Source organism: Triturus cristatus, chromosome 11 (assembly GCF_964204655.1).
Source record: "Triturus cristatus chromosome 11, aTriCri1.1, whole genome shotgun sequence".
Lineage (NCBI taxonomy): Eukaryota > Metazoa > Chordata > Amphibia > Caudata > Salamandridae > Triturus > Triturus cristatus.
Window position 1 is genome coordinate 526,537,236 of NC_140594.1, and position 18,493 is coordinate 526,555,728.

An 18,493-nucleotide genomic window follows, 5' to 3' on the forward strand; every position below is an offset into this window, starting at 1 on the left:
ACGAACCTGTTTGTTTTCTTTTATAAAAATGAGCTATGCATCTTCGTCAACACAATGTACCCTAATGTCCCAGACGAAGACGCACCTCTCATCTCTCCTCACAGATTTTTAACCACTGGATCATTTATCCAATGCAACTGGTGGCAGCTTGTGGCCACAATTCAAAAATGTCTGAATTTGAAAATCGTTTTTATATAGGCACATAGCCCTTAAAATTCCAAGCAAGAGCAACATTTTACTTTCCGGCCAGAAGCAATATAACAATTGCTAAAAAATAAAACAAATCTTCTCCATAGACATTTCCTCGGGGCACTGGTTTAGCACAGAATAGACCAAGGGAATCTTTCTCGACTTACATTTCTCAGCTGCCCTGTCTTATCAGAGAAGCTAAAAATAGCCCCTCAGCGCGGCCTGAGCCTGGGCTGCCAGCCAACTTTTTTGTTGTTCCGGCTGCAGGCATTACACAGATGCGATGTCAGAGAAGCTTTCTAAGCAGTGCCTCTGTTCTGCTCCTCTCACCGGCCCCCACCTACACTGGCTACAAGGTCAGAATCTGTCTCCGATTTCTGTATCACATACTGCTCTACACAGCCCCCACCTTCTCCTCACTCTGAAGCTGTCAAAGACAAAAAGACTACTCAATTCCATAAAAACTGCAATAATTCGCCCAATTGAAAAATTATTTTTATATACAATTTGCTCTCAGGGGGTCATAATCTTACCGTCTTGACCCAGCACATTGGCTCACTGGACCACCAAGAACACAAACCTGGATTCTGGAACAATTTTGCAAATTCGAAATACCCACAATTTTTCTCAAGCTAAACTTTTCACTAATTATTTTTCATTAACACTTTGTACATTAGGGGTGTCATCAAATCACAGGTGTTGCTCCTTCTCTAGCTACACCCCTCTCAATTTCCTATTGACAACGTAGTCAAATGTTGGACCATGTAAACACCGGCTATGAGCTGTTCGTTTGGTGGGAGGCTCAAGAACCTTTGGGCTACTATATCATTATTATATGTATCGTGGTACTTGCGGTGGCACTCTAACTGGTCTTTCTACTGGGGCCACTCTTGCTAGGTCCTCTGAAAGGACGGGATAAATACCAGCAACGTCAGTATTTCTTCCTCTGTCAGCCTGCACTCATTTCACCTGCTCCACTTCCTCCTGTAACATCTCTTCCTTGGCTTTTCCAGACTCCAGTCTACTTCTCTCTGCTTCGTGAAACACTTACTCTGTCCTCCTATGTGACTCCTTGCGCCAAAACTCAATGGCATCTTTCTGTTACTGTCTGGCTTTCTTTTTCCATAATTCTTCTTCTACTCTCATGATGCAATCTGCATCCCATGTCCCAACTGCGGGCCACCTCTGACTTTCGGCTAGATCCTTGGTGTAGTCCACCCATAAATCAAGAAATAATACGGCATCTAGGCCATGCTTATGGTACATAAAGTACCCTGGGGTGTCCCTAGGTGGAATGGGAACAGCTTCCTCGAGTACCCCTTTTCTAGTTTTGATCTGTCTTAATTTTGAAAAGAACGGCATCTTTAAACTTTGCTACTTGATTTTGAACACAATAAATTACAATAAACACAATAATGAACACTCATTCATACCACAATTTTTAAAACATATTAAAACATTTAACATTTAACGAACGATGATAACTAATAGGAAACTAGTTACTGACATAATACTAACACTAGAGAATACTGAATTATATGCAAGACATACTAGATATACTGCTAAACAGTACAGATACACTGCTGAAACAGTGCAGACCGGATTTGTGTACCCAAACCCGTCTTGACCGGCACAACCTAATGTGCACGTCTAACTGCCTCCCCAGCAACGGTACTCACCGGGTAGCACGGAACGGAAGGCCTCGGAACTGAACTGGACTAGACCAAACTGGACTGGACTGGACTCGACTCGTGACTTGGATACTTCGGAACTTCGGAATCTGGTGGGCCTCTGTATACCTCGGACACAGCTCTCTCGCAGGTGGGCTCTGGGTAGGACAATCTGCGTTCCTCACCGCCTCGTATGGATGCCTGGTCGCAGTCTGTCCCCTTCGTTGGCCTGAGGGAGTTGGCGGGAAGACCCGCGACGTGCGCGCTTGAAGTCCGTCACGGCTATGGAAGGGGGCAAAACTGGACCTTCATCTCCGGCGTGTGGGGAAAGAGATGTAACTGTTCGGGCGCCATTATGTGGTAAATAAAATATTACGCTCTATGTATTTCAGAATATCAATAGGATCATGCATAAAGCAAGAGGCTGAGTCTGTGGTATCAGGTTCTAAAAGGGCTTTATTCCAATAACTCGAGTCAAAGGGAGAATATTACCATCACCAAAAAAGGATCTGGAAGGGGACTCAAAAGTATTCTCAATATTCTCAAAACATTATTCACAGAGTACAGTATATATACATTTCTCAATTGTACGTAAGCAAAAGAGCAAGAGAGAATGAGATAAGAGCATGTGGGCGTGTAAGTAGGCGTGAAGGTGGGCGTCCATGTGGGCGTCCACTTGATGATAATGGGTAATTTGTCATGTGTGGGTGGATACCTGGAGGGGGGTTGCGTGATCTGCTGGAATTGTACTGGAACTTTGCCTTACTTGTGCTCAACTCGAGCATGACGTGTAACTGACGTGGAGAGGGTTGCTATGCAACCGAACAAGTCTGGAAGTGAGGCCTTCAGTTAGTGAGGCCTTCAGTGTCAAGACGACCAGCACATCTTGTATTATCTGATATCCGATGTCTGGAGCAGGGACTGATTTGTGACATAGGTTGCTCATCACCAAGAGCCGATGTGGCATCTATTTCTTCATTTACTTCATTTACTGCAGAAGCCTTACATGGGGGCTATGGGCTTTTTACTGACGTGAGCTTTGCAATCTCACAAAGAGAGACAGTAGGGCTGGGCTCCCTCCTTGCAGATGGGTCGCGTTCATTCCTCCTTCACCAGGCAAGAATGTGGTTTCAGTAAGAGTAAGCAGATAACCGTGCTCAATACTGTCTCAGCACCTCGGTCGGGGCCCCTTTGGCTGAGGCCCAAGTGTGCAAGGCCAAGGATACGTAGCTGTAGCTTTCAGAGCGTTCTGAGGCATGAAACCTCTTTTGGGCTTCATGAAAATGCAGGAAAACATGATGAAAAACGTGTAGGCCTCAATACAGATTTGTCGTTTCTCTCATGGGAGACTGGATGATGGCAGGCCACGTTATAGCATAAGCATCATGATAGAAAGGCCATGGAGGGGAAATACATAGGTTACATGTATGTGCACATAAGCGTTCGGGGGGGGCACATGGGGACACATAGGCCTCATAGATTTTTATTTTCCTCACCCCCCCGCCCTCCCGATCACGATCTCCGGGCAGAGTATCCAGCCAGTCCCCGGCCGCCTCGGGACGATCAAAGAAATGCGTGCGACCATCCACCTCCACACGCAACTTGGCCAGGAAAAGCATGGCATACTTGAGGTTTAGGTCCCGAAGACGGCGTTTGACACCTAGGAAGCTCAGTCTCTGCTTCTGGACCGCTGGAGTGAAATCAGGATAGAAATTAACCTCCATATTGTCTAGCTTGACCGGTCCATGCAGTCTGGAGGTTTGCAGGATAGCGTCTCTATCCCGAAAATTGAAAATACGGGCGATGAGAGGTCTCGGAGGGGCCCCGACATTAGGCCGACCCCCGGGAACCCTGTGAGCCCTCTCCACAGCGAAGAACTTGCTCAGCCCCCGTGGCTGGAGATGGGTAGCAATCAGGTCCTCCACAAAAAGATCCGCCGCCGCCTCCTCGCGTCCCTCGGGCACCCCGATAATGCGGATGTTGTTCCTCCGTGCCCGACTCTCGGAGTCCTCCAGGCGCCGATCCATTAGCGCCGTCGCCCGACTATGCCGGCGCACCTCCGTTTGCAAGGCCGCCACATCTGTCGTTAGGCCCGATGCGGTGTGGGCCAAAGAATCTACTCGGTCATTGGTTTTGGAAAGATCAGCCCTCACCAGGCCAACATCCACAAGGACCGAGTCAATCTTCTGCGCCAGTGTATCAAACCGCTGGCCCACCGAGGCCTTCATCTCGGCAATGGCGCCCATAACATCTCGCAGAGTCAAATCTGCGGGCAGGTCTGGGGCATCAGGAGGACTCTCAGGGGGCTTGCGCGGTCCATCGGGCGATCCCTTCTGGAGGGTGTAGCGGTCCATACTGTTGGCCTGATGGACGGCACCGCGCCGGGTCGATTTGGTCTTTACCCGGTCTCCATCTTGTTTCGTGGCCATGGCCGCCAGTCTCCCAGTCGCACCAGCCACGCCGTGTAGGGCAGCAAAGCAGACACAGGCTCCGGGGGGGCCCCCTCGGGGCAGCGGGGTGGACACAGCCGGCAGGCAGGCAGGGTCTCCCAGCAAGGCCACACCACACCAACACCAAGGGCTCCGCGACCCAACCTTGCAGAGACAATAAGGTGGTGCGAAAGTGAAAGTGAAAGTGCGGGGCACGCGAGTCGCCAGGCCCTGCCTGCCGCTGTTGTTCACTTTGTCCCTGGATCACCCCACTGCGCAAATCCGGGGTCCGGTGAGGGGAAGGCCGCACACTTCAATCGGTGCTCACTCCGGTGTCCGAGGTCCGATTCGGAAGCGGGAAACGGGTGCCACCTCAGCTCAGGTTCACCAACCTAGTCCCCTCATCCAGGGCAGGATAATGTCAGGATATTCGTAGGAGGTCGCGGAGGTCCTCGGGAGCCTCGCACCTACGCGGCCATCTTGGTTGCGCGCTAAGCTCCTCCAGTCCTTCATTTCTTACTGTTGGATTCTCAATGGTGACGAGTCGTTAAGTTTGAACCTCTTGGATAGTAGCTAGAGGAGTGTGTCTGCTACTTGGTCGGAGTCCACATGGCCTATTGCTTAGTATTGGCCACATAGTGTGGTTTGATGAGGTCGATGGACACAAATCTTTTCTGCTTTTTACCTGCAAGGGACTGCAGAAGTACTGTTCTTGATCCGTGGATTGCTAGTACAGGTACCGGTTGTCTGTAAGAAGGCCCAAATTCCTTCTTGTCCGCGATCTTTGCTCTGACTAGATCCCCGAGCTTTGGGATCCAGACAGGCCTTGCTGGGACAGCTGGATTTTCCCCAGTGGTGGTTGGCTTCAGAAACACGTTGCTTTGTTTCGATCTTAGTTCATTTAAGTCCTGTAAAACAGCCAAACGATCTTTGATATCAAATGGTTTATTTTCCACCACTGTGCCTCTACATTCGAGATCAGTAACCCACATTCTTGTCCCAAATAGAACCTCGTATGGAGTGACCCCTCCTAGAGACCTTCTTGGCAAATTGTTTATTGAGCGTTGGACCCCATAAAGATGTTTGACCCACCCATCACCCGAACCTAATACCCTAGCTGTTATAGACCGCTTTATGTCCTGGTTTTTCCTTTCCACAACAGAGTTTCCCTCAGGATGGAATGGAGAGGAGTACTGCAATGCAATGCCCAGACTGGCCATGGCTTCTTTGTAAGCCCGAGAGCTAAACGCAGGGCCCTGGTCAGAGTGTAGCGTGCCTATTGTGTATGTGCCGATAAAGACTCGCAAATCTTTTATAACAGTTTGAGCGTCAGCCGAGCGCTGAGGCCGCATCCATAGAAACCTTGATTTAGTATTTGTGGGATTGCATTTGTACAAAAGAACGTCTGTGCGCAGATAGTCTAATGCTGTCTAACAATGATGTCTGTACTAGACAGGCTACTTCGTAGTCTGGTGTCTGGTGGCGTTCTGCACTGCAATCTTTATTGCTGTCTATGCAGTTATTGATGAATATGTGAATCAGTGTATTCATTCCAGGCCACCAGTACATCTCCTTCAATGTTAATATTGTTTTAGAGATCCCCTGATGTGACAGTCCCTCTCCCAGATGTGCTTCATAAATCAAAGCTGCTCTACGTTCCATGTTTGGAATTACCCTATCCCCCACTCCAGGGATTAGAGCAAACGTAATGTTGTTCGCATCAATTATATACGAGTATTTGAATGGAAATCTTTTAGGTAACACTGCACCACTACCTTTCCTTGAAGCATTGACAGCCAACAATATCTCACTGTCTATTTTCGTTTTTGAACGAGTGATCGCAGCTACGGAAGCCGTTTGCACTGTCCCCTTTGCGGCTTTGTCAGCCAATGAATTCCCTGCAACGTGAACGCCATCACGTTGATGACTCAGCGTGTGTATCACGTGAGTGTTTTGTAGTCCGTCTCGCAACTGAACTACTTGTTCCCAAAGTGTTTTATGCTTGATTGTGCCACCTTTTGCATATTTGAAAGTATTTTGAAGCCAATTCTGTAAATATTCATTATATGATTGAACACAGTAAACAAAATCGCACACTATAAGTGTGGGGAAATCGTGATCCGTATTTTCAAGTGCCAATTTGAATGCTTGTAGTTCAGCTCGCTGAGCTGTACAATCTCCTAGAGATTGTGTTTTAGTGACCATCGGTCGGAATTTACCATTACGCATACAACCTTTAACGTTTGCGCATGCTGCACTGTAAGCTTGCTTACTCCCCGTAGCGGGTTGTGCTGATCCGTCAGTATAAATTACAAATTCATACTGGTCAAGAGAGAGAATCTCAATAGGCAGAGGACATTCGTGTTCGTATTGCAGGAATGCTTGTGTTTTTAAATTAGGATCAAAAACGTATTCAACATCTGTTGCAGCAAGAGAATTAACCCATTGTATCCATCTTGGATGTAAAGCTTTTGCATTTGGAATGCTTGCTTTTGTAACTGCCTCTAAGGCTGGTACCGGAGTCACAACAATAATGAGTTTTCCCTGAGCTAGAGATCTTTCTTTTGCTGCAGCGGTTTGAACTGCTGTCAGAATTTTTTCTGTCGTAGTGAAGCGCATTTCCGCTTGTGTATACAAATGTGATTTGTATGCAATTGGTACTTTTTTACCCTCATTAAAAGTTAAGTAGGTAAATCCGCATTGACCCGAAATTATTCGGATCACTAAATTGCGTGTATTTACGCTTGTTTGTAAGTGATTTGTTGCTAACATGTCAGCTTGAAGTGAATGCAGGATTTCTGTGTGTTCCTGTGTCCAATCTTTGTTTTTGAAATCAGGTTTGATTAATTCGTAGAGAGGTTTAACCCTTTCTGCGAAATTTAGAATGTAAGTTCTTCCAAAATTCAGGAAACCTAGAATCGACTGTACATTTTTCAACGTTTTTGTAGGTTGGAGCAGCGCACACTTTTCTAAAAAGTTAGTTGCCAGGCTTTTGCCTTCACTTGAAAGCTCATATCCTAGGAAAAGGACATTGAGATGGGCAATTCTTGATTTTTTTAAATTTAATTTGTAGCCCTCAGAGGCAAAGCCAGTATAATGGTATTTACCCTGTTCAAGTGCCTATCTGGGTCATCGTCTGTCAGATAGATATCATCGACATATGACCATGCCTCGTCATCATAAATTTGTAGTAACTTTGTTACTCTTGCTGAGAATAACCCCGGGCTGTTCTTGAACCCTTGCGGGAGCCGACAAAAGTGACGCTGGGTCCCCATTATTGAGAAAACTGTCAAGTACCTACTTTCAGGTGCTATGTTTTGACAAAAGAAACAATGTGAAATATCCAATGTGGTTTTATATTTTTTATGCACAATGTTATTTATTAGTGCTGTACTGTGTGCATTTTGTACTGCAAAAGTTTTAGAATAAGTGTTCAGGTGTCTGCAATCCAAAACTTAACTGAGTGTATGTGGGGAACGTAGTGTCTCTTTTAAATGCTGTATTTATTTCAATCGTTAGGCTTGCACTTTCTCTTTTTCATTGCTGCTAAATATATTTTTAATGCCTTACAATCTGATGGCAGAGTTTTTAAAGTTATTACCTTGTTACTTTTAACAGCTGATTTTGCACATCTGTTATTGCTGCTTAAGGAATCTTAAAAACGAACGATCTATCACTGACCAGATTAGTTTCATTTAGATTTTGCCACTTACTTCCATTTGCCGACTTCGTGGGCTGAACGCCATCTTGGCAGAGGAAGGTCGGTGCTCTAGTCGCCTGTAACTTCCGGTGGGGGAAAGCTTAAAACAAATGCAGGGCCGGACGTGCAGCGGACGCGCGCAGCGGGCGCGCCTAAGGCAAGCCCGTCTGCGCCCGAACGGGACCAGGGCCAATAAATGCTGCTCAAATCCTGACCAATAAACCTAAGTCCCTCATCTATACTTCAGACATACTTGCAGTCATAGGACACACTTTCAGCCCTGATAAGGCATGTATTAGAGCATCCCCCGAAAAATTTGAAGGCCCTTTCTCTTGCAAACATTGCAAATGGGATAGCTGCGAGCAGCAGCTTATCCACCCACTGGATCCATTTATATCTAAACATACTATGCAGGATTTTAACTCTATTTACTTTAATGCTAGATCACTTCCTAAACACAGTATTGAAATTTGGGATATATCGGATGATCTAAGCCGAGACTTAGTTTTTATTACTGAGACCTGGCTCGATGATTATAATACTCCCGACATTGTCACTGCCCTACCATTAGGATATAAAATTTTACAACTTAATAGGAAGGGCGGTAAGAGAGGTGGGGGGATTGCAATTGTGTATAAAGACCATCTCACTTGTATCTCCATTTCGGTCACCAAAGCTGGCACACATGAGATTCTAGCGTTCTCAGTGTCTGTGGGTGACCATAAATTATTTGGAGGGGTGGCTATCTATAACCCGCAAGGGTATCAGTCTGATTTTAGCTCTAACCTACTTACACAACTTCTTCCTCTTTGTTTGCAGTATAATGAGTTTCTAGTCATAGGAGATTTTAATCTTCACTATGAAGGACCTACAAATCCAGGTGTTGAACATCTTGACAATGATATGGCTATAATGCAACTATCTCAAAAGATCTCCAAACCCACTCATGTGGCCGGTCATACACTTGATCTATTGTTCTCTAACATAGAATCATTATGTATCCAGGAAATCAAACCCTTAACATGGACGGATCATTTCCTAATCCCCTTTTCTTTTAGCTTACCTAAATATACATCAAAGGCTGAGTGGAAGGGTCTACCAAGGTCCAGGGCCTGGAACCTAATTACGGAGGAATCATTTAGTCCCATTTTTTCTGATATCTCGAAGCCTCTGCAATAAAACTCTATAAATACATTAGCTACACAGCTACAGTTTGCTATCGAAGAAACACTCGGATCGGTGTGCCCCTAAACTGACTCGGACATCAGCTACAAAAACATCCGAAAAATGGTACACATCGAATTTAAAACTTATGAAAAGGGAGTGTAGAACTAAAGAACATAACTGGAGACTCTCAAAATCAAGTACAGATAGACGTATTTACATAGCCAAACAAAAAACTTACTATGGAGCCCTAAAAGAGGCCAAAACTGAGTATTACTCGAAAAGAATTAAAGAAACAGGAAGCTCATCTAAAGAACTTTATAAAGTAATTCGAGAACTTCGTAAACCTACCTTGCTGTCACAATCTATGGCACCCTCTTCTGAGAACTGTGAACTACTCAATAATTTTTTTATAAGCAAAGTGATAAAAATTTACACTACTTTTACATCTACAAATATAGAAGACTCCAAGACCTGGGAAAAAGTAGCTCCTCATCCCGCAGCCCACAACCACCTAGATAGGCTGACCCCTTTTTCTGAAGAACAAGTGGCCAAAGCCATGACTGAAATTAAGGCAGGTTCTCCATTGGACCCCTGCCCATATTTGATTTTCTCACGGCTGGTTTCAACACTTTGTCCCCATGTTACTAAAGCCCTTAATCAATCATTAGAACTTGCCTCCTTTCCGGATATTTGGAAAAAAACAGTTGTCTTTCCCCTTTTAAAAAAGCCAGATCTCGAAATCTATGATCCAGCCAATTATAGACCGATATCACAATTACCGTATTTATCAAAGGTCCTAGAGAAATTGGTTAATAAACAACTTACGGCCTTTATTGAATCCAATAATCTACTTGACTTCTCCCAAACTGGATTCAGGGCTAACAACAGTACTGAGGCTACTTTATTAGCTGTATCAGATAATATCTGATCTCTAGTCGATCAGGGTAAAACGGTGGCACTGATCCTTTTGGATCTTACAGCAGCTTTTGACACTGTATCCCATAACAAACTACTGCGAATTTTACATGAAAAAGGAATATGTTCAAATGTTTTAGCATGGTTCGCGTCATTTCTTAAAAACCGAACCCAGATAATCCAAATGGGACCATACTCCTCCACGGCTAAGAGCATTGACTATGGAGTACCACAGGGAGCTACGTTGAGCCCCACTCTTTTTAATATATACGTATCCTCCTTGGCAGATATCAGCAGGAAATGGGGCTTTGATATATGCTCCTATGCTGACGACACACAATTGATAATTCCTTTGTCGGATAAGCTCCAAAAAGGGAATAGTAAGGACAACCGTATCAATTGTCTTACTGAAAAAGCAAACTGGATGTCTGGACATTGTTTAAAACTCAATGCCGGAAAATCAGAGATTCTACTTTTTGGAGGAGCCCAAACAATTTGGGATAATAGTTGGTGGCCCCAGGCTTTGGGAACTGCTCCTGAACCCAGGCATGCCGCCAAGAATTTGGGCTTTATCTTTGATAATACTCTGTCTATGCAGAACCAGGTTCGTTCACTTGTATGTAATAAAAGCAGATATAGTTCTGCCTCTTTATGCATGAAAGAACTACACTGGCTACCCGTACGTCAAAGAGCCAATTTTAAGCTCATGTGTTTTGCACACAAGACTCTATATAAAACTTGGCCCTCAAATTCTGCATGGAAGATTAAAATTCCATGCACCTTCGTGTAATTTGAGATCGCGCCATCAGGCATTGGCATCAGTCAAACGCACAACCAAGGCTAGGATGGGCGATAGATCATTCTCTAAAATAGCAGCTGTAAATTGGAATATACTTCCTTTAGAACTGCGTCTGACTGAAGAACACCTGATGTTCAGGAAAAAACTAAAAACATATTTATTTCCTAACTACTAAATTGTTATCTGGAAATTCTTCCCCCGCCTACACTCGGTTATTACTTTTTAGCGCCGTGATGTCCTTTGGGACTAATGATGCGCTCTACAAATAATCAAAATAAATAAATAAATAAAATATGTGTTGTCTGGTTGGGAATAAGGGAAACAAAGGATTGTTCATTGATGAGGTGCATGTTTCAATCACCCCTTGGTATTCAAGTTGATCTAAGATCTCCCTGACCTGTTTCCTAGCTTCTTGCTAAATTGGGTACTGTCTTTGTGCAGTAGGTTGACATTTTAATTGGATTTTATGGTGAGGTGAGTCCTCATCCCATCCTACATGATTTTTGTATAATGCTGGGGCCTGGGCTACTGCCCATTTCCTGGCATAAGTATATTTTAAATTTATAGGAACATGGTTGGAGAAGGCTGGCATAATGATGTCTTTGCCATGTGGGCACTCCCTGACAAATTTCGGTGGCTAGTCTTGTTCTGCTAGAAGTACGTCATAACCCCTTGAAAGTTTTTCCCAAAAGAGTGCTTTCACTTTTCTTGGTATGTCTCTCTCCAGCCGAAGTGGTATTTCATATAACTTTTGTGGAGAACTAACCCTGGTATCTACAGTCTCAACTGTGATGTACTCAGTCAAGTCCACTATCTCCAGAAGTTCCTTCAGGTTCTGGCGAGCTAGTGGTACTTCTACTGCACTGTCCAGCATTGTCTGAGCCCATTCTCTGTTCTTGAGTTGTGTTCTCAGAATTCTCGGCATGTCTGATCTTCAGACCTGCTACCTTTTTCTTAGAGAATTGAGGTTTTGTTTTGATTTTCTGAACGTGTTGATAGTCTCTGGACTTCACGCGTTCTTCTTAGTGATCTGACCGTCCTTCGGATGTCTGTGAAGATGTCTGAAAGGTACGAGAGGAACGTGTATCAGTATCTTGATACCTGTAAGGATTTCCATATTATCCCTATTCCTGAGGTTATACCTCCTGTCAGAGGGCTCCTTTCGAGGAGACCTACCTCGAGATTGAGAACATTTCTCTTTTGAATGTTGTTTGTTGTTTTCCCACTTCTTTTTAGAAGATGTTACATTAAATTCCCCTAATCGTTGCTGGATCGCCACTGCTGCTGCCTCCCTTTTAATATTAGATAAAATTATTGTTGACACCTGGTCGAAATTCTTTAGTAATTTCGTACCTAAATTCAGAGCAGGCTCTGCCCCGTATTCATTTTGAATTTGTTTCAGGACATCAGGTATTACCACAATAGACGGAACACCATGTGTTTCAGTATAGATGGCAGCAAAGACTGTGCCCCAAGTGGTGCAGTCTTCCAGATGTGGTGTGATCTCCATTGGTAGACAGATTGTTAAGATTCTATGTTTCTCATAAGAACTAGAATTAGGAAATACTGCTTCGATTTGAGTAACTTTTTGAGCTATCCAGAATGGAATTTGTTCAGGTTTTATGGGAATTTTACCCAGGACTGTGTGTATAGTCTGTGGAGTAATTTTTAGTGTATTCCCCTGATGAGGGGTTTGATTTGGAATGGTTGTTGGTGGTTGGACTGTTAAAGTCCGTATGACATATTGTACTAATTGTCTGTACATTTTTATTAACTCCTTTAGTTGAGTGAGTAATTCATCGTCTGACATCTCTTCGATATCAGGATGAGGTGTGTAGCCAGCTAAAATCGGCCATGTTGGTCCTGGTCTACCTAGTGGACTGAGCCTGGTTATGTGATTGTAATGTTTTAGGGCGCCTTTAAACCAGAGCTGATGCTCCTGGTATGTGAGTGGAATTTCAATATCCTCGAAGGGAATGTATTCCTCACGTGGTTCATCTTCTTTATAGAAGTGAAACACATGTTTTACTGGTTTTGATTCTGGGAATGTAATCCACGAATAGAATACCTCAGTCTAAAAGATTCTTGTGCCTCTATCACAGAAACTGCTCTACCACCTCTTGGTGTTAGGCCATGTTTTATAAGTTTTAGATTGATGGCTCTCCTTAAATTTGGTGGGATGTGTATAATACCCACATCGGTTTCATTTAACCCTGCAATATTAAAACCTGTTGCGACTTGATCAGCCGCGTCAATAACATCCCCGTTAGTGGACATTGTTTTTTTAAATATGCAGAACAAGTTTCAAGGAAACAAAGATAAGGTGCACAATATTTTGGAACACTGTATCCTTCAACGTTGAACAAACCAAACAGCTAATACATAGGATTTTCGTCCTACTCAGCTATGGCGGATTTTATCCCTACCCACTCCAGACGTCTTATGGAGTATTATGAGTAGGGGTCTCTGAGAAAAGCACGACTGAGTTACTTCAGTATCTTGCGTTAAATTAGTGCCTTACCAAACATTGGGCGCAATGTAGTGTAGTTCCTATTTCCCTTATAGGCTCTGCGAATTGGAATAATATACACTATAGTTTTTGCATAGGACTAAGGTCAGTATGCTCTTATCGAGTACATTAAACTTAATTACTTGTGTGTGCCAGCTAAATCAGAGGTCACTAAAAACTTCTCGAATGAACAAGAAGGGATTAGTTTCTGACAACCGCATAAACATGACAACTTTATTTCCCTTAGAATCGGAACGCGTCTCAGAATCGTAGAAACAATAGATAACAGTTTCACTCAGTCAATCGTGCATGCTTAGTTTCTTCAGAGTTACACAGAAATAGATAGACGGGCGTTTCAATAAAAGGATTTATTGAACAGTCTTGTTTCTTGTGTAAGAGATATGAGCTGTTACAATCATTAGACAGTAAGCAAGATATAATATGCACAGCGTAAGCAGTAAGAAGAAATAATACTGCAATAGCATTGTCTTTTAGCTATGACATATATTCATATATACATACATAAATAACACAGGCTAAAAAGTGAATACTTGTCTGATGCTTCTAAATAGTTCTACCCCGGTATACCTAACCTAAGTGTAGTACAAGGTAAGAGTAGGTGCTGTTTTCTATAGTATGATATATACTAAGTTTGTATGCCAAGAGTCCCTCTAGGTTCTTGTCAGCTCCATACCTTTAGAATGAGAGAGGTGGGTATCTCTTTCCAGGTCTCAAACTCTAACACCCCGTGAAGGGAGTCAGAACACTGGAAGCTGGATTCTCTGTGAGCAGGGATGACAGCGTCTGGTCAGTGCATCAGGCCGAGATATGGTCTCTTCCGAACTTGCCGTGGCAAACCATGCAGTTAAGTTGTGCCGAGCCATGCCGAGGTTTACCATGGTAAGGGAAGGTATATTTATACCTGGAAGGTGCTTAGGAATGCTAGCATTGACGTAAAGTCGGGCAGAGGAAGACGTCATGGATGAACCCCTAAGGAATAGTAGTTCATGCATAATAGATGAGTTCTTGGAGAAATCAAGAATCCTAGCTAGGGAAAGTCCCGATGGCTTAAGGGTCTGGTTTCTAAGAACTCGTTGTGACGTGGGATAGACGGATGTAGGTGACCATGCCTGTATTTGGATAGCATGGCTAATGCCTAAATAAGGACAGGGATTATATGCCTAAATAAGGGCAATGCGAATTGTGCCTATATAAGGACATGACTCAGGGGAACCTATGTGCAGGCATCTAAATCCTGGCTCCTGCAGGATGATTTTTACAGTGAATAGGCAAGACCACAGGTTAGTGTTATAGTAAATAATTAGGTCAAGTAGGCCGACTCCAGGGCACCATTTTTATAGTGTAACATATCTAGAATATGCCAAGTTCTTATTAGGAAGCGTAGTCTAGTGCAGATTCTGAATACTGGCCATAGTTGTGGTGTCTCTCCTTGTTCCTCACTTGGGTAGTTTTTTCTATACGAACTAGCAATATATCGTTGTGAAGGCCAACATTTTCTTGAAAGCGCTAGTTGGACTTGGAATTGAATGTGCATTTTTCGGGTGGCTTACACTTATTTTGCTGTGGAACGGATACCTCTTACTGTGAAATTTGTGGTCCATTCTTGGTATGGGCATTCTGGTGGTACTGATTCCAGTGTGAGCTGTCAGGTTGCACTGGAAAATATGAGGGTGGTTTAGATATAGTTACGCCGACAATAAGAACATGAGAGATGTCTGCTGCTAAATGTGTTTGGCTTAAGGTAGCTAAGCATTGTGTGGGAAAGACTCTATAATCATCAATAATGCTGTGACAAACATCTTCAAATCACTTTTTCATCTTCCACATAATGCATCGCCTGCACAGATTAGATTGGAAATTGAACTAATTAACCAGTTAATTGCAAAAAAGTATGGAAAATAATTAAAATAGATAATGTAAATCAAATGTCCAATCTGTTATGGCAGGAAATAAAACAAATCAGAATTCTCAATTCTGGAAGTATTTACAAGTCGCTTTAGATGAATATTCAGCGCACATGATCTAGGACATGCCAATATCTACAGATTTGTTTAAAAAAGCTATCAATAAATCAACAAAACACCTATCACTGTCTATTGATAAAGATTCTCTTGCAAAAAGAACGCATGCAGGTTCATTAATGAATGGGTATACAAAAGTGAGAGTCCAATCATATTTAGAAACTCCATGGTCTTTGAAGCAAAAAAACATTTTTATAAAAGCTCGTTTGGGCGTCTTCCCAGGATTGGGTCACATAATGTCTTGGCTTCAATTAACGGAATTGATTCCCAATCGCTTATGCAAAACGGGAGAGGAGAATATTATTAATTTGCTGTGTATATGCCCAAAACTTAAAGATGAAAGAAAATATATACTTAAGCAGCATTTTTTTTTCCCGAGGAATACGGACCTGTAAGGAAACACTGATAAGATGTCTACATTCAGATGACATAGCACTGAACTCAGCTTTTGTAAAGTTTTTTTTTTAACAATAAGAATGGAATTAGACCAGCAAGATGAGTTTGAGATGTAATATAGGATGTATATATTATGTAATTTATATTACGAAGTCTGAACTATTAAGTGTTTCTAGATTTAGCTACAAGGATGATTGATTTATCTATTAATGTATGTTTTATTTATTTTTTAATCCAGACTTTTATCAATAATATACTTATTACTATAGGAATTATTGTCACTATGTTGTAAGATTTTAATAAATCAAACAAGAAAAATAACATTGAAATTGCTGCTAAATATGGAAGATGCATTTGTGGAGGGAGCAGTGTGTAATTTTTAAAAACATAAATGCAGAGCCCCTAACGTTTTCTTAGGGTTCTATTACTGAATGTCAATGTTGCCTTAACCTTTTTCTTTAACAACTCTACACTAAATTGTTCTCACTGGTTCTTTTTTCATCCAATTTTCTGCCTTCAGTATTGTTTTCCTATATCTCGTTCTCCTTTCTGTCATTCTATCATGCTTTGGGTCAATCACTGTTGTTGCAAAATGATCCCCAAGCTCCTAAAATGGGTGCACCACAGGCACATTAAGTTGTGGGTAGGGCTGAGTAAGCATACTTTACATAGGAAAGCAGTCGCACCACCTGAGAGCACAGGCGGCTAAAGCAATCACATCTACATGGAAATGTGCTGCACATGAAATATTACGCCTGGAGGGGAAGGCTGGCAGCAGAGTTAGTTTGTTCAATTCTTGGATAAAGGAACCTGTACGCTGACAAAAGGCAACATTGTTTTATGTGTAGCTTACAAAAGCCTGAGTCTTCTGCCTAAATCAGGAGTGTTTTGTGTATACTCATAATGTGCTTAAATGTACTCATAATATACCTGCTAAACATATGTGTGTGGTCTTAAGAGCTGATGTCACTTCTTGTGATGTCACTTCTTGTAAAGCCATAGTTGTGATACCACTTCCTCTAATGCCACTTGCTGTGATGCCACATACAACGTCATGCGCTGTGATGTCATGGACCAAGATGTCACGTGCCGTGATGTCACCTGCATACTGCTTAACTTGGTCAGTCCCCCCACTTCTTTTTTTGGAACTTGTGCCTAGCTTCTCCCCCAGAAGCTACACTGCCCGGCAAAGCAGCAAGCAAGTGTCCCCGAATAATTTGTTATGAAGTGCTTTGACAAGTTTTTCATTTTCTCTAAAGGATCCACTCAGGGGGCCTGTGTTTTCGTGTCTGTTATCTTTATAGTCAGCTAACAGCAGAATGATAATGGGGGTAAAGCTAAAACAGGGGTGTAGGACTAATGTAATTTGTGTGAAACAGGTTTACATTTAGAGGCATGAGTGTTATTCAACGCTTCTCTGAGAGCACAATCTACCAGAAGGTTCATTTTACATAGCTTAAAATAAATGGCGACCAAATAAAGTAGCAGTACACACAATAGTTTCAAATGATCATGAAACGGTTTGCATGTTAAATTATATCAGCATCTAACCTCAGTGTAGCTGCCATGATGCAACTGGCGTCCGGGCATGTGCAAGAAGCAGTATCATGGTCCATTCCAAAGGTATGTCCCATCTCGTGTGCTACTGTGGCTGCCATTGTAATGATATCTGCGCTGTGATCCTGCAAAAAGGGAATTGAACTCAACTATAAACAAGAGCTGCTGAGCATTCACAGAAATCGAAAGATTATGAAACCCAAACCCATACAGTTAACACTAACAGACTGTTTTTCGCTAATCCCTATACCTCGTCCAAAAGAAAACAAGTTACTTACCTGTAACTTTGGTTCCCCAGTATTGGTAACTTTCATAGATTCTCATGCTTTGTATCATTCCCCGTCGTCGGAATGGGAGCCTCGGTAAATAAAAAATATATCATAACCATAGAAACAAAAGAGAAAATAGGCTTAGGCCTCATCTCATTTTGTAGTATATCACCCTCTTTGTGTAAAAGAGCCCACACTTTTGCCAGGACCAATCAGCACAGCCTCACCCTTTGGAACCTTCCTGAGAGAGCTCAGAGCCTCAGATTTTCGTAGCCGTTGTGCAAACAGCCACTACCTCAGTAAACCGGACGAGCTTTCCCAGGGGAGGTGGGTGGGCGCATGAGAATCTATGAAAGTTACCAATACTGGGGAACCAAAGTTACAGGTAAGTAACTTGTTTTCTTACCCCAGTATTGGAACTTTCATAGATTCTCATGCTTTGTATCAGAATAGTTAGCAGTAAATCACAAAAGCACATTTTGGTAGACACTTGGCCTTACATAACCATCTCAGTTTACAGTTACAACTAGTACATGGTAACCAAGAAAAAACAATCATTACTGAACCAAATGTGCTTACCAGGATGGAGGGATTGTAGGGAAAGCTCACCTCTCAATGAAAAAGATTCCTGAGGACTGCTTGACCAACAGCAGCGTCATCTCGTCCCACCGACTCCAGGCAGTAGTGTTTCGTGAAGGTGTGTACACTGCTCCACGTTGCTGCCCTGCAAATGTCTTTGATAGCAACTCCAGCAAAAAGAGCCACTGAAGATGCCATCGCTTGTGTAGAATGAGCACGGGCCCTTCTGTCCAAGGGTTTGCCCGCAACCTGATGACAGAATTGAATTGCAC

General features: G+C 42.9%; 1 protein-coding gene across 1 annotated transcript in view; it reads right to left on the reverse strand.

Annotated features, from left to right (window-relative positions):
* Positions 1-18,493, reverse strand: part of LOC146784513 (zinc metalloproteinase-disintegrin-like berythractivase) — a 2,362,040-nt gene that overhangs the window by 1,085,036 nt on the left and 1,258,511 nt on the right. The window contains exon 11 of the mRNA XM_085632969.1: positions 17,368-17,498. Coding sequence (XP_085489095.1) covers positions 17,368-17,498 — 131 coding nt within the window. The remainder of the gene's footprint in view (positions 1-17,367; positions 17,499-18,493) is intronic.